The sequence below is a fragment of the Arachis stenosperma genome, chromosome 3 (genome assembly GCF_014773155.1).
Source record: "Arachis stenosperma cultivar V10309 chromosome 3, arast.V10309.gnm1.PFL2, whole genome shotgun sequence".
In the NCBI taxonomy this organism is placed as follows: domain Eukaryota; kingdom Viridiplantae; phylum Streptophyta; class Magnoliopsida; order Fabales; family Fabaceae; genus Arachis; species Arachis stenosperma.
In genome coordinates this window covers 22871930-22894198 of record NC_080379.1, presented here as the reverse complement: position 1 = coordinate 22894198, position 22269 = coordinate 22871930, and the positions used below count along the sequence as shown (strand labels likewise).

At 29.1% G+C, this 22269-nt stretch overlaps 2 protein-coding genes across 4 annotated transcripts; both read right to left on the bottom strand.

The window, feature by feature from the left end:
* Positions 1 to 10852: 10852 nt before the first annotated feature.
* LOC130966664 (probable galacturonosyltransferase 10) lies at positions 10853 to 13484 on the bottom strand. 2 transcript variants are annotated; one of them, XM_057891483.1, is made up of 2 exons: positions 13317 to 13484; positions 10853 to 12304 (listed from the first exon to the last, which is right to left on the bottom strand). In XM_057891483.1, the coding sequence occupies exons 1-2, from the start codon at positions 13482 to 13484 to the stop codon at positions 10853 to 10855; spliced, it is 1620 nt and encodes a 539-aa protein (XP_057747466.1). The 2 variants fall into 2 exon arrangements, with proteins under 2 accessions (XP_057747466.1, XP_057747467.1); XM_057891484.1 differs by having other exon boundaries at positions 10853 to 12302; positions 13333 to 13484.
* A 4044-nt stretch (positions 13485 to 17528) lies between these two features.
* Positions 17529 to 21785, bottom strand: LOC130969526 (monocopper oxidase-like protein SKU5). 2 transcript variants are annotated; one of them, XM_057895283.1, is made up of 9 exons: positions 21522 to 21785; positions 20686 to 20795; positions 20329 to 20599; positions 20105 to 20243; positions 19570 to 19930; positions 18995 to 19360; positions 18827 to 18905; positions 18197 to 18393; positions 17529 to 17866 (listed from the first exon to the last, which is right to left on the bottom strand). In XM_057895283.1, exons 1-9 carry the CDS (start codon positions 21666 to 21668, stop codon positions 17737 to 17739), a joined length of 1800 nt encoding a protein of 599 aa, XP_057751266.1. In that variant the 5' UTR covers positions 21669 to 21785; the 3' UTR covers positions 17529 to 17736. The 2 variants fall into 2 exon arrangements, with proteins under 2 accessions (XP_057751266.1, XP_057751267.1); XM_057895284.1 differs by having other exon boundaries at positions 20329 to 20610; positions 21522 to 21603.
* Positions 21786 to 22269: the final 484 nt, after the last annotated feature.

Here is a 22269-nt window from a genome sequence, read left to right as displayed (position 1 = left end):
ATATATCGGGTCTTGTATTATTAGCAAGATACATTAGCACTCCAATGGTACTAAAATATGGTACTTCAGGACCAATGATATCTTTATTTTCTTCCTTAGGACGGAACTGATCCTTTTCCACATCTAAAGATCTTACGATCATTTGAGTACTTAATGGATGCGACTTATCCATATAAAATCTCTTCAAGATCTTTTCTGTGTATGTTGTTTGATGAATAAAGATCCCATTTTTTGTATTCTTGATCTGCAGGTCGAGACAAAATTTAGTTTTTCCAAGATCTTTCATCTCAAACTCTTTTTTTAGAGTTTTTATAATTGTTGGAATCTCTTCAGGAGTTCCAATGATATTTAAATCATCAACGTACACAGCAATTATAATGAACCCAGATGCAAATTTCTTTATGAAAACACATGGGTAGATATCATCATTCTTGAATCCGTGTTTGGCCAGATACTCAGTAAGGCTATTATACCACATTCGTCTAGATTGCTTTAGATCATATAAAAATCTTTACAATTTGACTGAGTATAACCCTTGTGAATATTCATTGGATGGTTTAGATATTTTTAGTCCTTCAGGAACTTTCATATAGATATCATGATCTAATGAGCCGTACAAATAGGCTGTTACCACATCCATTAAATGCATATGCAGTTTATGATATGCAGATAAACTGACCAAATAATGCAATGTTATCGCATCTACTACAGGGGAATACGTTTCTTCATAATATATACCGGGCCTTTGTGAAAAACCTTGTGCCACAAGTCGGGCATTGTAGCGCACAACTTCATTTTTCTCATTTCGTTTTCTCACAAATACCCATCGGTATCCAACAGGTTTTACATCTTCAGGTGTATGGACTACAGGTCCAAAGACTTCACGTTTTGCGAGTGAGTCTAATTCAGCCTTCATAGCTTCTTTTCATTTTGGCCAATCATTCCTTTGTCGACATTCTTCGACTAATCTTGGCTCAAGATCCTTACTTTCATGCATGATATTCAATGTCACATTATATGCAAATATTTCATTGACAATTGTCTTATTTCAGTCCCATTTCTCTCCTGTAAAGACATAATTCATCGAGATCTCGTCATTTTCACAATTTTCAGGTACCTGAATGTCTGCTGGCGTTAAAACCATATCAGAATTTTGGACAACTACAGGTGTCTTTACTATGTCTTTTTCAACAGGAATCGTATTTACCTCTTTTCGCTTTCGAAGATTTTTATCTTTGGAATCGATAGACTTGCCACGATTCTGGCGTGAATTTGCTTCAGTGGCTACTTGTCCTACTGGGACATCAATTCGAATTGGGGCATTTTCTGCTAGTATATAAGATTTAGTTATCCTCTTTGTATCGAAAAATGCATCAGGAAATTCATTTGCTATTCTTTGCAAATGTATAATCTTTTGAACTTCTATTTCACATTACCCTGGTCGAGTATCTAAATGCATCAACGATGATACATTCCAATTAAGTTTCTTTTTAGGAAGCTTATTCTCTCCCCATAATGTTGGAAATTTTGATTTATTAAAATGACAATCCACAAACCGGGATTTAAATACATCTCCGGTTTGTATCTCAAGATACCTCACTATAGAGGGAGAATCAATATCCAACATATATCCCCAATTTTCTTTGGAGTCCCATTTTGGTGCGATTAGGTGGTGCAATGAAAACATATATCGCACACCTAAATATTCTTAAATAGGAAATATTTGGCTGCTGGCCAAAAGCTAATTGCATAGGAGAGAACTGATAGTAACTCATTGGCCTTAAACGAATAAGTGTTGTGGCATGTAAAATAGCATGCCCCCAAACCAAAGTTGGGACGGAGATTCGTTCTCATAAGCAATGGTCTAGAAATTAATTAGAGGCATTTAATAAGCGATTCTATTAACCCATTTTATGTGTGAACATAAGCTACTGGATGTTCAACACTTATTCCATTAGCCATAAAATAAGCATAAAAAGCTTGGGAAGTAAATTCACCAGTATTATCAAGACAAATTTCTTTGATTGGATTTTCTGGAAATTGTACTTTTAATTGAATAAGTTGAGCCACTAATCTCGCAAATGCCAGGTTGTGAGAAGATAATAAGCACACATGTGACCATCTCGAAGATGCGTCTATTAGGACCATAAAATATTTAAAAGATCCACATAGTGGATGAATAGGTCCACATATATCACCTTGAATCCTTTCTAGGAATCCAGGGGACTCAAATCCAATCTTTACTGGTGATGGCCTTAAAATTAACTTTCCCATGCAGCACAACAAAAATTCACTAGTTTTAAGAATCTTCTAGTTCTTTAGTGAATGTCCATGAGAGTTTTCAATAATTCTCCTCATCATGGTTGTTCCCGGATGACCCAATCGGTTGTGCCAAGTTATGAATTCATTTGGGCTAGTAAACTTCTGGTTTACTGTGGCATGTGATTCAATTGCACTAATTTTGATATAATACAATTCAGATGAAAGTGAGGGTAACTTTACTAATATAACCTTTTTATTTAAATCATGAGTTGTGGTACATAAATACTCATGATTTCCCTCATTCATTGTTTCAATATGATATCCATTTCGGCAAATATCTTTGAAACTCAACAAGTTCCTCAGAGACTTGGTAGATAATAGTGCATTATTTATTATAAATTTTGTTTCTCCGGGAAACAAAATTATAGCTCTTCCGGAGCTTTTTATCACATTGCCTGAGCCAATAATAGTATTAACATATTCTTCTTTTGGCACAAGATGGGTAAAATATATAGTACTTTTAAGAATAGTGTGCGAACTTGCACTATCTACAAGACAAATATCTTCAGAATATGTCCTTGCCATTTTTCTTCAAAAACAAATAATAATAATAATAATAATAATAATAATAATAATAATAATAATAATAATAATAATGAGCAAAAGTACATGAACAGTAAAAATTATTCACATGAATACTTAACAAACACATACACATATTAAACTATTCCATCATTTATCAAATAGCCAATATTTCTTTCAGAATCTTTAAAGAAATTAGATACATCATAATGAGTGATGAAATTTTCATCATTTGAAACAAAATTTGTTTCCTTTCCTTTGTCATCCTTTTTCAAGGATGCTTGATAAAGATCAACTAGGTACCTTGGGGTACGACATGTACGTGACCAATGGCCCTTTCCAACACAACAGAAGCATTTATCCTCAATTGATTTACTTTACCCATTGTTTCTTTCTTTATCCCACTTCTGGTGAGATCCTTTCTTGTGAACATAATTTCTTTTCCTTCCATAATTTTTCTTGTTATCAAAACCTTGCCATTTACCTCTTCTAGAGTTATAATTTGCCGCATTTGCTTCAGGAAATGGGGCGGCGCCATCTGAGCGCGCTTCATGATTTTTTAAGAGTAACTCATTGTTGCGCTTAGCAACAAGAAGGCAATAAATTAGCTCAAAAAAAAATTTTTAAATCTTTTTTCTCGATACTGCTGTTACAGGAGCACATTCGAGGCATGGAAGGTCGAGAAAGTTTTCTCTAACATATCGGGTTTGAGGAAGTATCACCGTCTTTTGATGATTGTACCTTTTTTCAAGGTCTTTCCACATATCTGCAAGATCTTTTAATATGGGATATTCATTTTTCAATTATACGTCAAGATGACGACGAAGAAAAATTATGGTTTTGGCTATATCCTTTTAGGATGTATTATTTTCAACCTTAATGGTATCTCCAAGATCCATTGAATTAAGATGAATTTTAACATCTAGTATCCATGATAAATAATTATTTCCAGATATATCAAAAGTATTATATTCAAGATGAAAGAGATTCGACATAATAAAAATTTGTTACTTGGAGTCTTCCTAAAATTTTGTTAAAGTTTCGTGTTGATAACGTATTATAAAATAACTAAATAAGGAAGATAAAATAAAGAAGTGTAAATGAAAGACTAGTATTAATATTCACTAATATTAATATCCTACCATAATAACGATAATTTATATATTAATATTGTATTTGTAGTATATGAAGAGAAAGAGAAAGAAAAGCTTTATATTGTATGTAGAGAGAGAGAAAAGAAATGCTTTATTGATGTGTGTTATTTCATACGTTCACTCCTTCTATTTATACATACAAAAGGTATTCTTTTTCAACCATCATTAAATTCATTCTCCTTTGATATCTTTAACTTTTAACATTATAAATATGAACAATCCATATTAAATGATGGTCATCCACCTCATTTAATCTTATCACAACATTTAACTTTTTCTAGATGAATAATTATTTTAGACCAAATTAAATTTTAAGAATAAACATCTATTTTATATTCTCTCTTTTATTTGAATTTAAGACTTTATTTCTCTGTAAAGTACAAACAAGTATTTTACTTACCAAATCGATCAAATGTAACATTATTATTATTTTTTTTAATATTATATCCCTTATTAATGTTACTCTAGCTGATCAACTCGGAACAAGCGAAGAAATAAATAAGAATATAGCTAACTTGTGTTTACCAATAAATGTTAAGATTACAAATAAAGAATAATTATCCACGTTAGTTCTTCAGGATTTTAAAAACAAATATTTTAATTTAAAAAAATAATACACAAATATATTTTTAAAGTTTTATTTTAATAAATAAATTAATTTATAATTTACTTTTTAGTAAAATAATTATCTAAATCAATTTTTAATAAATATTTTAATAAAAAAATTTAATACACATATTAATCCTAAAAATTTTTTCGTTTTGTCTATTTTTTAGCATAATTTATTAAATTTTTTAAGTATTTATTAAAAAAAATATTAGTAGATATTATAATTAAATTAACTTTTAAAGTTAAGTTAAATTTATTTGATTTTTAATATGATATTTTTTTAAAAAAAAGTATTATTAAACCATCTTCTTCACTATATACACAATTTTAAATTCAACAATAATAAGGTGGATACTTCTATGATGATATCTTTACATAAAAATAGTATTGTGGACCATTAGATGAATTGATATATTTAACTAAATATGTTTGATTAATTATCTAAGAGTTCACAATGTCATCTTCATATGAAAATGTCATCATGTGAGTATTCTCCTAACAACAACTACGATATAATAATAATAATAATAATAATAATAATAATATAATAATAATAATAATAATAATAATAATAATAAAATTATTAGAGATTATTTTATAAAAAATTTAAAGTTAAAAATATTTGATATTTTTCTATTTAATATAACTTAACTTGGTGTGACAGTAAAGAATTAAGTATAATCAAAATTATTCTTCTATTTTCACTTGAATCTCAACTTGATAACCAAATTATTAATTAACTCAAAAAGCGAACTGAATTCCTACTTCATAATTAGACTAACTTAACATGCACATTCATGTGACATATACATATTATTTTTCTTTGATTTATAATGTGTGCAAAAATTATGTTAACAAAAAAAAGTGTCAAATTTGTAACTTAATTTCATATGCATAATGTCAAATTGTCAACAAGAATATAACAATATCCTATTTAAAAAATATTTTAATTTAAATTTTAAATAAATTATTATCATTCGTCTTACTTGTTTCTAACGAAAAGAGTGTATTAATATGTTAGTGTCAATATTTACATGCACAAAGCTAAGCTAATAATAATAAAAGAAACATGTAGTAAAAGTAAAATAGATGTGAGACTGTTATGTCGAATAGAGAAAAATGTTGTGATTGATCTGTGTATTAATTTTTTATGACTAAAATATCCACTTTTAAAATTATTAGAGACTGATTTGGGTAATTACTCAACCGAAAAATAGACTGAAATTTATCTGTCGAAATAAAACTTTAGGGATTAATCATATTAATTTTTTTTGGAACTAAAATGTCAAATTTTAAAATTTTTAAAATCTAATTTAAATAATTACTCAAAAAATTATTAAAAAAAAGTGTAAAATTTTAAGTTTTTAATACATTTCTTTTATATTATTATAAAATTTTAGAAACTTTTATTAATTGTAATCTTATCGTATGCAATTTTTTTATGTTAGCTAAATTCATAAAATAAATAAACAACATAACTAAAGAATTATTATTACTAGTATATTAATAGGCATTAACTTATCTAAATTTATTTTTTATTTATTAAATAAATGTGTGTACAAATGATTAAAAAAATTAATTCAAATAATAATTTACTTATAAATTAAGAGTTATTGGGTTCAAATTTTAAAAATAATAAACAAAATATTTTTTACGAATTATATATAATGAAGGATATTTAAGAAAAAAAAGTTGTATACTAATCTTTTTTATATCCTCGGTATAGGTTTTTTAATTTTATATAAATAAAAAAATTCTTTATTTACCCATTTAAATTAGGATATAGAAATTTATTAATATGTGCATTTAGTTTTATTTTCGCAATTAACTATTATATATTTTTTGTGACCGTATCAACGAAAATAAAAAAGAATTAATTAATTCATTTTTGTTGACCGTATGTACAAAAATAGAAAATTAAATTTTTTTTCTATTTTCACCGGCATAGTTACCAAAAGCCATACACTAAGATTTTCACGGTTTTTTATTGTAAAAATAAAATTAAATGCACGAATTAATAAATTTTTGTATCTTAATTTAAATTGGTAAATAATTTTTTTTTATTTAAATAGAAAACCCCCATTATATATAATAAGTATATAATAAGTATAGAAGTATAGATATAGAAGATTATATATAGTACAGAGATGGGATTTTTTTCAAATATAAAATAAAAAAATACTTAATTCTTAAAATAAGATATTTTAACTTTAAATTTTAGAATACGGTTTTTTTTATTAGGGGCAAGTTCGGCACCCTCAATGAACTCTAAGTTGGATTTTTAAAATAAAAGCATGTCTGTTAGAGAGCGAAATTAAAAATCACAATTTCATTTCCCACTTTCATTCTTATTGAAAATATTTTTTCAGTACAATGTCAAGACATCTATTGTTATCCATTTATTACGATGATAAAATAGTATATGATGAAAAAAGTTCTATCGTTTTTAGATCGGGACAACCGATAATTACTTATATGACACTGAAAATTAACAGTCTAACAGCGTTGAAAAATCTGATATTATATTCCATCGGACAGCAAGAGATAAAAAAGGTGAAAAAAATTTTACTACAGATATTTGACCAAAATAGATGGCAGTTTGTTTTATACAAGGTATATCACAGTTGTCTTGTCTCTGTAATAGTATATTTATTTGACCATGGTTATGAGAAATTTTTTGTTGTTTTGAATTAGGTATTGTTTACGTGACGACGAGGATGTACGTCTTATACGATCGTGGCACAATCGATGGACAAATGTTCATCTGTTGAAATTATTCGTGTTCCTCGTTGAGTTGGGTGGCCGAAGATCATCTGCAGATACTGTCGATGATAGTCCATTGAGTGGAGTTATTAGACGAAATATCAGAAGGACGATGGTGGATCTAAATATGCCACTTGAAAGTAGTCAAGAGGGGAGGGGACTAATGTTAAAGTTTATAATGTTGACTTCATGGATGACGATGTTAAAAGTCATGAGGGTTCTGCTTTCAAGGATCCGATGATGGATCAGTATAAAGTTAACCCCATGACGAAGACGATGCTGATGATAAACCACCCGAAATTTCTGATGACGGTGATAAGGAAGAAGAGATGAACTACTACTCTAGTAAAATAAAATAACATATACTGAATTTAGTTCCTTTCACATTAACTAAAATCTTAAAAAACATATTTAAATCTGCTAATTGTCTACTTTAATTCTTAATTAGTTTATAAATTTACTAATTAAAATTTAACTCAACTACATGAGACCGTCAACTAATACCCTAAACAGCCCTAATCAATAACTAACTGAATCATAATCATGTTTCTTTTTAATCTAATCTAACCTAACTAATTACTCCACTAATTACCTTGTAATTCACAACTTAAACTAATTATTCTGACTAAACTAGCTTAAAAAGTTAAAATTGACTAACAACTTATACTAATTAACATGTTATAAATAATAAACAGTAACTGTACTTGAAAGCAATAACATAAAAAATCTAGCTAACATGTTATATACTCTAACTATCATGTAAATAGTGGACAGTAATTCTAAATAATATTTACATAGTAATTCTAACTAACATGTAAACAGTAAACAATAACTCTAACTAACATGTAACAGTAAATCTGTTACTCTAACTAACATGCAACCACTTAGTAACTTTAACTAATATGTACACAGTAACTTTAATTAACCTGAAAACAGTCACTCTAACTAACATATTATTTACTACCTGAAATTGAGGATATCGTGGATAACAAATTTTAAGGACGTCAAAAGACAAAAAAGAGGAACAAAGTGAATTTGGAGGAGAGATTTGAAAAGGAAGGAACAAATAAAAATGCCCCCACCACATTTATATACTCTGCGAAACTCAACCTAGAGTTCGTCGGAGGTGCGACGAACTCTATATAAATTATATGGGGGGACTTGCCTTTAATGGAAAAAAAATCGTATTCTAAAATTTAAAGTTTAAATATCTTGTTTTGGGAATTAACTATTTTTTATTTTATATTAAAAAAAAACCCTACAAAGATGTAGATGCAAATATAAGTCTAGAGGATGATAATAATAATAACATATATTTATTTTTAACTTTCGTGATTCTAAAGCATTCCAATTATATACGTGCAATATCTATAAAAAAAATCATATACATGCAATCATTATTAGAGTTCAATTTTAATGTATTGATAGTATAAAATATTTTATGTAATCGTTTAATTATATTTGCTTTTTAAATAATTATTTACGCGATCAATAAAAAAGTAATTATTTTTTCTGACACGATGATATATAATTAGATGCGCGTGTAAACGTATTTTAAATTAACAGTATATCAAAATTAAATTCTAATTATTATCATTAAAAATTGATATAGAAGGAAAAATAGCTTTCCTTAATGTATAAATTTTTTATTTTATTTTTTAAAATGGTTGGATGCTTAATATGGTTTTATAGGCATGGAAATTGAAAGAAAAAAAAGGCATGGGAATTGAATTTATTTATTATTTTTGTCATTATTATTATTTAAATGAAGTGGTCACTGATGAGACTAGAAATGAACGGAGAGCAAGCCAAGTAGAAGACAACAATGGAAGTGAAAATGGTTTGGTGATAATTCCGCCATATTTTGTTGAGTAACGCCGGCACTGACTTTGACAGATTAGAGGACAACAAAAGAATTGAAAGCTTTGTATTATCATTTCCTTTGTCCTCAACTAGTTACTAGTTATCCACCAAAATGTATTCTCTCATACTAAGTTACAAAATTTAGATTTCTATTGTGAAAAAGTCTTCCGAATATACATTACATAGCTAATATTGTAATTAATATTTAACGTAAAAAATGATCTAAAACTCTTTAAAATAAAAACATTCGAAACTTAAATTAAACATATTCAAACTCAACAAAAACTTAATTTTAAGAGGCTTGATAATAGATTTATTTGATAATCTATTATAATATTAACTGAAATTAACTGTTATAATGTTGATTACTTAACATTACTCTTTTATTATTGATTGATAAAATGAATCTTAATATAAATTTTACAATAGTACTTAATCAATGAAAATATGCTAGATTTCATGGGTTATTGTGACCTGTGAGGAACTATCGTAGCGAAATATAATTAAATGCTGAATTTATCAAAAAGAAGCAAAACTTTATTATTTTCATATACAAAGTGATGGATCCCAGTCAATAACATTTTCAAAATGGGTAAATTACTAAATTGGTTTTTACATTTTGGTATAATCTTATTTTAGTCCTTACGATTTAAAGTTTCTATTTAAATCCAAAAAAGTTTCATTTAGTTTTAATATAGTCACACCGTAAAGTCAAAGTTAAATAATTAACGGAATGTCCTATATGACAGTAGTATAAAAACAAAGTCAATAATTTAGAGAACAAGTACAAATTTTAAAGGCACAAAATCAACCGTAGATGCATCAATATATTTATTTATCATTTTTCTTAGTTTTATAAAAAATATTTCATTTAAACTGTAAAAAAATGATAAATAAATATATTGATGCATCCACTGTTAAAGATTGTACTGCTGTAGGACATTCCATTAATTATCCAGATTATCAACCTTATTCTTATACTATTGTAAGACATTTCATTAATTATTTAACTTTGACTTCTATATTGGAGTTAAATAAAATTTTTTTAAATTTAAATAAAACATTTTAAACTTTAAAAATCAAAACGTACGTCTAAATGTAGAAGAACAATTTAGTACTTTACCCTTTCTAAAACTATAAAGAAGATGAAACTTTAGTAATTTCAACTTCAAAATAAAGGGCACCAGATAACTCGCCAACAAAATTGAAGACTTAAAATCAAATGTACTGGTAATTATATCCCTTCCTTAGTTCCATGGCTACACATTCATTATTTGGTAACTCTAGTCTCTAGAGAAAAAAGAGAAAAATGAAAATTGTATATACACAATTGGAAAGAAAAGCAACTATTTACAAAATGAAAGCAGCACCTATGAATATCCTTTGCAACCCAATTAACATTGGCCCAGTGGCCTAAAATTCTATAATGCCACATTAATCTGCATCTTTGATCAATCACTGAATCTCTAAACAAAATTTTCCAAAGCTTACAAATGTATCAAGAATGATTTGGCTACTACTATATTAACTCCTATAATCTCAAAGAAAAGGAAAAAAAATGCATGAACATGAATAAACTGATTGGCTACTAGATTTTGCAATTCCTAATGTTTTGGAACTCAATGAAAGTTGCACTGTTGCAACAAAGGATGAGAATAATCCATGTATTTTTCCCACAAGGGCTTGTACTTTTCCATCCCAATCTTCAACCATGGTTTGGAGTTTCCATTGAAATGCAACACAGCACCATTCTCTATCAACACAGGATCCACAGAGGTGTAGCCAAAACCCAACACATGCCATGATGGATCCAATGGCTCAGTTAATCCATAAAATGTTAACAACCCTGGTGGCAATGTTCCAAGTTTCCACAATGTTCTATCTATATTCTTTTCTTGCCAGTAGTGGTAGATTCCTGTTACATTCATTTTCCTCCATTGAACCAAATCAAACACATTCATTCCAAATGCCCAACCACATGCATCAGGATCAAAGTGTGCTCTAATTAAAGGATGTGAATAGTTCAAGTATTTATGGTACCTATGAAATGTCTCCATACATGTCTCAACTGCTCCATTAACATTGTCATTCAAATCAATTGAGAAAAGCTTAGAAAGATCCTTCTGGACCACGACATCATCGTCGAGGAACACCACCCTCTTTAGATCCGGAAAGACTTCGGGGATGTAGAATCTTAGGTGGTTAAGCATGGAGAGATATTTTGGATTCCGAAACTTGATCGGAGTACTTCCATCGTCTTTGCTTCCTCGAAAGTAGTAGCTCTGGATCTCTGAGTCTTGGAGCTGCTTAAGCACAGGAGCATATGAAGCATTTAACCAATCAAAGTCTTCATACTTCTGAACTTCAACTGTCACACCACGAAAATCGTTTAAAGCAAACCATGCCTTCATAACAGCATAACTTATTTCGTCCGTGACAATGTGGAAAACAATTCTATCTGGATTCTTAGAATTTTGCGCGGTCGAGTTGATTGCAACTGAAGTAGCAAGGATGTTATCAGAGAACACACAAAAGTGGTAAAGATTGTTGTCCCTAAGTTTCATGTCAGATTGCAATTTGTCCTTCAATTTGTTCTGCAAATCGAGATTGTTTAACCATTTTGATGTCAACTGGACACCTAGGCAGTATAGGCTCTTGGGGACTTCTTCAGCAGCTACTTGTCCGTATTTCGAACTCTTTTCATTTACATAATTCATCTGTTCTTCAAGAGATTCAATCTTTGCTTTCTGTCTCATGATCATGCCTGCAGTGTCATAATGGAGCTGCTGTGCCTGATACAGCAATGATGCCATATCATGAATCGCTTTCTCTGACTCCATTATTGTCAAGGGAGCGCGCCTGGTGGCTGCATTTGAGAGGAGAATCTGCAAATTTTGAATCTGGGAAGTTAAGGACAAAGCTAATTGGAGATTGTTACTTTCTTTGGCAATTACAACAAAGGCTTTTGCTAGAGATATTTGATCATTTAGTTGTCTTGCTACTGAGTCAGGGCTTAACATCTCTTCAGTAATATTAAGGCTTTCCATGATCCTTTCATTCCTGAAATTTCTCTGCACAAAATAAATTAGAAGTAATTGATAAACAAAGGATAACATTTATACTCCTTAGTGTGTAATCAAGCATCTCATGCAGCTGAGTTCGAATTTAACCAAATTTATCTACTATTTTGTATGATCCACACTTTCTTCTTTCTAGCCAAATTTGACCATTCATGATTAAAATTCCAATATTAGATAAGAAGAATCTTTACAAGATACAGTATTTGTTTTTGGTTCTTATATTCATAAAAGGAAATGTAATAAAAACCAGTGCAAATATCTGGATAAACCAAAACACTTTTCATTGCATAAAAGATTCGTCAATAAGCTGATATTATATCATTGAAGCAAACTAAGGAAATTTTAGTAAATTTAGCAGAGTGATTGCAAGATATGAATTAACTCAACAATTATGCTAAGTCTTTCATTACTTGCATGACGGGGAACAAGTAGAACTTGCCTTAAATTTGTCAATTACTGAATTCTAATCTACATCGATTCCAAAATTCATGAAACCATGATGATCCTGATAATATACATTATGAGAAGGGAGAAAAGAGAGTCATTTTACTAAATACAAGAACATCTTCTCTCTCCCTCTCTCTAAACAACCATATTTAGATCATAGTTACATGAAACGCAATATATTTTGGTACGAGAATGGGTACGTAGTACACTATATGTAAAATATTTTATGTGAAAAATATACATATGATGTTCCAACACGCAGATGAATTAGTACCCTTTACACTACCTAATCGGTAAATTCATGTAACTATGATATTCTAGATGACACACGACACTGTCACATGGTACATTATTCCAAAAGCACAACATCAATAAGAACAATTCAATCAGCTTGTGTATTTCATTGGAAATAATTCAATTTGCTTACCTTCTTATTTTCACTACACAAAGTTCTAGCATTCAAGAACACACATTAATAAACTTTAGTAGATAAAAACGCAAATGAAACAGCAACAATAATTTTTAAGGAAAGAGAAAAAGGATAAAGTTGAGTTACCAAGGAGAAAGGGGGCATTGAGGTAGTACTAGTAGTGTTGGAGCCTTTGGTGGTGGTGACAAGAATATAAATAAATAAGAGAGCTACTACACTACAGAGTGTCCACCACGCCACATCCTGCACCCTCCTCCTCACTGGCCTTCGAAAATCCGCACCTCTTCGCCTCATTGTAAATTCAATTACACACCCTGATAATATCTGCTGTTGTTTACTACTTCTTCTTCTTCTTCTTTTTGGTTTCCCGGAAAAAAGTGTCTTTTTATTTTCCGGGAAAACTACGGTGTTGAGATGCAGAAGAGAGAAAATGGGTCAAATGAGGAGGGAGAAGAGGAAGATCCTATTTGGGTGGAGAGGGAATGCGATCTTTGATGGAAAAAGAATCGAAATTCGGTGAAATCTTTGATGAGTTTGTGTTAACGTTGGTGCGCACATACACACGCATGCACACACGAGCTTCAACGTCTCTTAGTAAGCAGAGAACCATAGAGAGAAATGGATACAAAAAAAAAAAAAAAAAAACAACAACAACAACAGTTAGAAATGGGGTTCTACCTGCCGGTGGGAAGTGTGGGACTGATAGTAAATGATTGCCAATACCAATTTATTTGAGTGAACCACGAAAATTGAGAAAAATTTTATTCAAATTTATTAACAATAAAAATACTTTTTAAATATTTTAAAATGTGATCAGAATAATTAAACGAGAAGTACTAGAGGCCTATTAAAATTAATTGTTTTGGACTATTATTTAGAGTCCATTTAGAAAGTAATAAAAAAATTACTTTCTTTTTTTTTAATTATAAAAAGTTATATTAAACGTATTTGATAACATTTTCCAAAAATATCTTAACTTTTCGAAAAGTTAATTGAAAATTTTAAAAAAGTAAAAAATATGACTTCTTCTCAAAAGTTATTTTTTACTCTCATTACAAAAATTTTGACTTCAAAATAAAAGAGATTATTATACTATTTTTATTTTTGATTTTGTGAAAATGTTTCTATTTTTACTTGAAATATTAGTCCTCTAAATTTTCACGCAATATTTAATCTACTAAAAGTATTGACCTTTAATTATTTTTATGTAAATATTTCATAGGCTAGAAGTGCTTACTTTTTCAATTTTCAAACAACTCAGAATTATTAAGAACTTTAAACGAGGATAACAAGGTATAATTTTACACATTTTTGTGTGAATCTTACAAACTCAGTGTCTCATCTTGCACCTTTATTGTTACTTTTAAAGTTATCAACAATCTTGAATTAGTATTTATTTATTTATAATATACTAAAAGTCTAAAACAGAATTGAAGATAATGTTTTAATGTATTCTTAATCTTTTATTTTTTTAACTAATTTATTGGTCGAATAGTTAACTCATTCATATACTTAAGTAAGTATTGAAGGTTTGAATCTCATCTTATATATGCAGCAATCTATTAACTAGCACCAAACTCTTAAATAGATCTGAGATCCATAGGTATTCAATGTAATTTGTTCACTATTTATCTAATTGAATTATTTTTTAATCTTTTTATTTCTAATTGAATTATTTTTAGATTTTTTATTTCTACTTTTCATGTGCCTCTTTATTATAACTTATGATTTTTTTTTCATTTTTTTCTTACTCTCATAATATTTATTTTTCTTGAAGTTACTCTATAATTTTCATATTCTTCTACTTTTTATTTTTATATAAGATACTACTATATGTCTTTAATGTTAATATTATTTCTCTTTATTAGGTATAAATATAATTTATCATCTTTTATACTCACTCTTTCTTAAAATTATTATATAGCATTACAACTTAGAATTTTTTTCATTTTCCTTGTCAATCTTATATCATTTATTTTTCTTTAGGTTACTCTATACTTTTTATATTCTCTTACTCTTTACTTTTATATAGGATATTATATGATTTGAATGTTAATGTTATTTCTCTTTAATATGTATAAATTGAGTAATAAAACATAATTCATCTTCTTCTTTCATACTTACACCTTCTTATAATTTCTATATAAATCAACATTCACTTCACACTTTTTCTTTATCTCCTCTTCTCATATAATATCATGTCACTTATTTTTTTCCTACATTTTTACTAATATTTTGCACAAGTATTTAAAGAATTAGGTTAATGACCACAACTCTTTTTTTAGTTTGCCAAATATATGTATTAAGTAATAAATTCCTAAAACACAAGACCTTTACAAGGCTTTAGTTTTTTTTTTTTTTGTCTAATTATATTCATTAGTTGTATAATTTATATATCATTTTTTTCTTTAAACAATTTATATTTTTTGATATCATTTAGTTGTAATATATTAAAAATATATGATACTATTGTGAGTCATAAAAAATAAAATTAAAAAATAGAATATTAATTTCAATTATATAACATGTCCTTTACAATTTCTTTTTAATTTTTCTATTTTTAGTCTAACTATATTCATTACTTATATCATTCATATATCACTTTTTTTTTCGTTTCTACCATTTACTTAGTTGTAATATTATTGAAAATATATAGTATTATGGTAAGTTATAAAAAATAAAATTAGACAATTTGCTTAATATTTATCTAATTGAATTATTTTTTAATCTTTTTGTTTCTAATTTAATTATTTTTAAATTTTTTATTTCTACTTCTTATGTGCCTTATTATTATAGTTTAAGACTCTTTTTCATTTTTCTTCTTACTCTCATGACATTTATTTTCCTTTAGGTTATTCTATAATTTTCATATTATTTTATCTTTTACTTTTATATAGGATGCTATATACCTTCAATGTTAATATTATTTCTCTTTATTAGGTATAAACATAATTCATTCTTTTTTATACTCAATTTTTCTTGTGATTACTATAAAGAATTACAACTTAGGATTCTTCTTCATTTTTCTTCTCACTCTTATGTCATTTATTTTTCTTTAGATTACTCTATACTTTTTATATTCCCTTACTCTTTACTTTATATAGAATACTAGATGGTTTCAATGTTAATATTATTTCTCTTTAATATGGATAAATTGAGTGATAAAACATAATTCATCCTCTTCTTTCATACTTACTCCTCCTTATATTTTTCATATAAATCAACATTCACCTCATACCTCTTCTTTATCTCCTCTTTTTACAAAATATCATGTCACTTATTCTTTTTTCTTCATTCTTACTAATATTTTACACAAGTATTTGAAGAATTTGGTTGATGATCACAACTCTTTATTTAAATTTGCTAAACATATGTATTAGGTAATAAATTTTTAAAACACTAGACTTTTATAATTTTTTACGGTTTCTTTTATCTTTCGTCTAATTGTATTCATTAGTTATATCATCCATATATCATTTTTTTTTCTTTCAATAATTTATATTTTTTAATATCATTTAATTGTAATATGTTAAAAATATATGATACTATCGTGAGTCACGAAAAATAAAATTAAAAAATTAAATGTTAATTTCAATTATATATCATGTCTTTTATAATTTTTTTATTTTTAGTCTAATTGTATTTATTAATTATATCATACATATATTACTTTTTTTCCTTTCAACTATTTATATTTTTTTTAATATCATTTAGTTGTAATATTATTGAAAATATATTGAAAATATATAATATTATCGTGAATCATGAAAAATAAAATTAAAAAATTAAATATTAATTTTGACTATTGAAACATTATATTCAAAATTTTATTTCATCTAATAATTTTATATTTGTACTATGATACTTAAATATAATCTAAAAAAAATAAATATAAATGACTACTTAGAAGAAAAAAAATAAAGATAATAATATAAAATCAAATAAATAAATTTGAACGGAGTATTTTCATAATTTTATTTAAAGTCAAAATTATGTATAAATTTTTAATTATATAATATTAAATTTAAATTAATTTATACATTTTATATAGTATATATCCATTTTATTTTCGCGCATTGCGCGAGTCTAAATCTAGTTATTACTCAAACCATTTATCAAAAAATTAATATCCTCTTGGACACCTTTTTTAAATCTAAGGGTGAAATGAAAATGGATGAATATCACAACATGCCATAAGCTAAGTCAAATATGATCTAATGACAATACAACTGATGTCTAATAAAATGGTGTGTAACTAAAGTGATTTAGTCTCAAATAGAAAGGAAGAGTAAAGAAGGGAGTAGAATAAATCATTACATCTCAGTTTAAAGTACAAGAAGTTCAAATCCCTCAAACTTTATAAGAAAAGCATTCAGAAAACTTTTAAAAGAAAAAAAAAAAAAAACTTAGACTATAATGGTGATTACAGTGGTGCAAGGAGTTTTCCCAAGATATAATACACTTAAAAATTTCCTTTTCGGTACCAATGCCTATATAAATTTACTATCATATTACAAAAAAAATGACCTTCACAATTGGAATTATGTTAAAGTACAACACTCCACATGCTAAAGAAGAAATTTTCAATTAGTACTAAGAGTAACAAGGCTAACATTACTCTAGAATTACTGCAGAAAGGTGATCCCATTGAGAAATCGAATTTGTGAGATTGCTCCCTGAATTTGAGAAACAAGAATTTGTTACTATTTATCCAAAGTAAATTACAACATATCAGCATGAAAGCCAGTCACCAAAAAAAAAAAAAAAATATATCAGCATGAAAGCCTTATGCATGGCACATATAATAAATCCTTGTAAGTGATCAAATATATGATATAGGAAGGAAATGGATTAACCCATGGGAAAGAAATAAAGAAAGATGAGAGAACTCAGAGAAGTGTGTTTATAAGGAAAAGAATCTTAAACCAAGGACTGAATTTTGGAAGTTAATTTTAACCTTGTAGGTACCAAAATAATGAAAAAGAAACCTTGATTTTCATTCTTACTTTTGAAGAGAGGAGAGTAAGCCACAGTATATTGCATTCTGAGGCAAAGAGCTCTCTGTATAATCAACCTCCGGGTTTACAACTTGTATATAAACTTCTTGACCAAGATACCAAGAATTGAGGTTCTCTGCACGAAGGTTCCAAATGCCGGCATTGTCAAGAGATACTAAAATGGCTGTCCAAGCACCAGGAAAGACCTACAAAATGTTAGGTAAAGCTGAGCAAGTCAAATTCACAAGAAAATCCTCTATATATGATTGAGGTGGTCTTTTACTTTTTGTTCATTATCAGCAATGCGGACTTCATGCATGCTGTCCAAATTTTTCCTCACTAGACCGTTGCTCGTGACTTGCTAAAAGAAAATATCTATGCCTTAAAAACCATTTTGTGCTTAAAATGTTGGGGTTGAATTGGTGTTGATTTTATATAATTGAAATCATTTGCTATATGATTGAGGGACGAAAGTAATATCTTTAAGAAACAAAATTGATGCTAACCTAGTATTTCAAAGGGAAGAGGCAGAATCTATGCACATCCTCTATATGGAATTGGTTGTGACATAGCAGTAGTATAATATCCTAAGCTGATGCATGGAATGGGAGAATGATTTTGGGGTCAAGAAAGTAATACCTGCGTAGTGCTGCGAGCAACACCATCCCACTTGTTATAAGTACTTCTGCTATTTTCTGTCCATACTCCAAAATCCATGCTACAATTGAAATAATGAATAATGAGTCGTTTAATGTTCCTATTCCTAAAACAAAACTGCTAAACAAAATTTGAAGGCTAAAGTCTCACCCAACAACAAAGAATGCATAGCCATCCATATGGTAGGTCTGGACTGTAGTGTCATTGTTTTGAAAGATTATTTCCATAAAGCCTTTGAAAGTGCCATTAATCAGGGAGGTATCAACTTTGGGAGGCCTGTTCATGAATTTATTTGGAAAATCTAGTTTATACACCCCTAGAACTTTGAATTGTTGCGCAAGCTTCAGGGGCGTTGAAGGTGGTAAATACGATATGCCGTTAAGTGTAGTACGCCACTTTCCATTTATAAGCTCTGGAGGTCGATTAAGAATAACATACACATCTGTCACAGTAATATCACCATATCGGAAGGAACCTTGTGGGTTCGGACGTGCAGCTCCAGCAGAAACATTCCACCTACAGTACACCACCATCAGAAATAAGATTGAACAATCAGTCCTACAATGTCCAACATCTTTGATTAAACTTTTCCATGCTAACATCAAACTTAAGCATGTATCAAAGAGCAGGTTTCGAATGAATATAAGATTCTAAGGTTAGACCTTAGAGCAGTCTTTGTAAAACAAAATGAATGGTAATGCTAAATATATAAAAAAAATGCTAACCTTATTGATCTTGCTTGATTCATAGAGAAAGAAGGATCGTCTTGACCCATAAGAGTGGGAAGAGGACCTGAAGCAGGTCCCTGAGAATTGGAGTAGTGCAAAATGGCAACTCCAGTAGCTCTATCCCACGATGTATTAACAAACCGAGGACTGGCAACAATATAGTAATCTGTGGTGGCATTTTGATCCATGGTAACTAAGAATGAATACGACTGACCCACATGAATATCCATGTTTTCATAGTTTTGCTGAACTGTGTAAGACCCCTCAGTCTCCACAAGAAGCAAGTTGTGATTTTGTATTCTGAAGTTCAAGCTTGTTGAGATACCAACATTATGAACCCTGAAGCGATATGTTTTCCCTGTGTTTCAGACATAATGGTAGACAAGTTGATAGCGATTGAGTACAGCAGAAGCAAACATATGTTTTCACCTTTAAATTTTGACCACTCGGCTGCCAGTAGACAAATATATGCATAAAACTAGTCATATGAAAATGAGAAGTAGATGAAAACATGTACTTCCGAGATCCTTACCAGGTTCAACATTTATTATTTGGTAGGAAATTCCACCTGGGACAAGTGTGTCATCGTAGCGATAAGGACCAAATCCATTAATGAGAACTCCATCTGGGACTCCGAGATCAACCCCATTTTCCACATCCTTCCTGAGATCCTGTATCACCAAATGCATTGATCAATTGACTCAATTTCAATGAACAGATAAGATAACAAAAGGAAGTCACAGAAAGCAATCAGACCTTATGACTCCTAGTGTACCAGTCACTCAAAAGTATTGTGATATCTCCATCTGGGAACCCAAAGGGAAGAGGAATAACTTCTCGGTTGTTTATGATAACTCCTCCATATCCTCCTGCTGCTTTCTGAAAGTTTAAGGAAGGGAAGTAGAAGAAACTCCCTATCTGATCTTTAACTTGAAACTGATATGTCCAATTCCAACCTGCAGGAATTGGACAACTAGTTCCTGAAACTCCATCTTGCCAAGAGTTTTTCCTATGTTGTACACCATTCCTGCACATTAACTACTCAACATGATCATTACCATCAATCATTACTAGTTATCATCATCACTATTTAAGAAAATACAATTTATCTACCATGTCAAAAGCAACGGTTCATCAAGGTCATTCTTGACATTTACAACAACATTCCAGTTTGTGGTGGCGTTTAGAATTGGTCCTGGAAACTGCCCATTGATCCCAATTACCTGAAATAGGATTTGTTTGTCATACTATGAGTAGAGTAAGAGACAATGTAGTAACTCATTATTTAGTGAATATTAATCAAACATGTATATACCACTAAATTCCACTAAACAAGAAAATAAGAAAATACACAAACAAACCACTTTTTCAGCAGCACTGGTTGGATACATGAACTAATTCTACTAAATTTACTTTAATACAATCAGTAAAACAGCTGGATAATTTTAAATTCCGAAAGTGACAAAGTTTGTCCACAGTTGACATGGATTCTATGCTAGTCTGTGACATATCTTAAAGGTGAAAATTTTGAAGGCCAATTTTCAATAGTTTGTTGAATTATGGGGCTAGTTGGTACTCCTATCCACCCCAAAAGATTTATGGCGATGACATTTAAAGGCACATTGTTAATAAAATACACCCTCCTCTTATCCGTTTGAGAAAACAGTAATTAACACTTAGCTTAGCTTAGGAGCAAACAAGTGCATAGAAAGCATATAAACAACGACAAGTTGCCAAGTTCAATTCCTCAACTTTGTGATTTATGAAACAATTTTAGAGTTTATTACAACCCTTGCAGTGACCTTAATTGCATCTATCACAGATTCACAGTGTTTTCCAAAAGCAAAAGAAAGCTATACATAATGTCGAATTTAACTCGGGAACTTGCAAAAGAGAGAATACATGATAACAGCACTTCAAATTTCTAGAGAAAGAGAAAAAGAAGGAACCTTCTGTTTAACTCCAAGTGGGGAGGCTCCGATGTAGGAAACAGTCCAATCATAGAAAACAAAAGGGTCACCGGCAAAAGCAAGATATAACTGTAAGAAGAAGCAGCATAGAAATAGCGTTGTGATGAAGGAAGAAGGTGATGGCATGGTGGCGCTGGGTGAATCTCGTTGTGGATATGGGTTTTCTGTCGAGAGAAAACGGGAACACGAATAGTAATAGAAATAACTGCAACTGGATTTACTCAATTAAGCAAAGTTGGCAACTTCTGTTAATCATCACATGGTAGGGAAGAGAGAGCCAGTGCAGACTCTTTTTGACTTACTAGTGCTGACGTGGGCCCCAATGTTTTTCTACTTTATCACTGTTCTAATAATATTTCTGTTTGATCTACATTAAGCTATGTTGACGAGAGATTGGAACATAGAAATTGAAAGATAATGATTAAATTAAATTTTTATATTAGACTTAGTATAAAATTATATTTTTATTTATAATAATATTATACGAATATAAATTTTTTAAAATTATAGCCTATTTTGTTTTGACGGTATAAATCATGTATAGTATAAAAGATTTATAAAAAAAAATTATTTTTACAAAAAAAATAAGTCATAAATTGACAAAAATCTCTAGTTAAAAAGACCAAGATATCTGTAGATAAAAAATTAAATAATAATATTTTTAGATATTATTTTTATATAAAAAAATCTAATTTTTTATTAATAATTAATTTTAACATTCGTTATC

What these genes read in the sequence shown, in the direction of transcription:
- LOC130966664 (XM_057891483.1), bottom strand. Translation starts at nt 13,484, where the DNA reads ATGAGGCGAAGAGGTGCGGATTTTCGAAGGCCAGTGAGGAGGAGGGTG. An exon ending in CAATGCCCCCTTTCTCCTTG is followed by an intron (nt 12,305 to 13,316) that starts GTAACTCAACTT and finishes TATTTTGTGCAG; the next exon opens with AGAAATTTCAGGAATGAAAG.
- LOC130969526 (XM_057895283.1), bottom strand. Translation starts at nt 21,668, where the DNA reads ATGCCATCACCTTCTTCCTTCATCACAACGCTATTTCTATGCTGCTTC. An exon ending in AATAATAAATGTTGAACCTG is followed by an intron (nt 19,931 to 20,104) that starts GTAAGGATCTCG and finishes TCTGAAACACAG; the next exon opens with GGAAAACATATCGCTTCAGG. An exon ending in TTACTCTCCTCTCTTCAAAA is followed by an intron (nt 17,867 to 18,196) that starts GTAAGAATGAAA and finishes TCTCAAATTCAG; the next exon opens with GGAGCAATCTCACAAATTCG.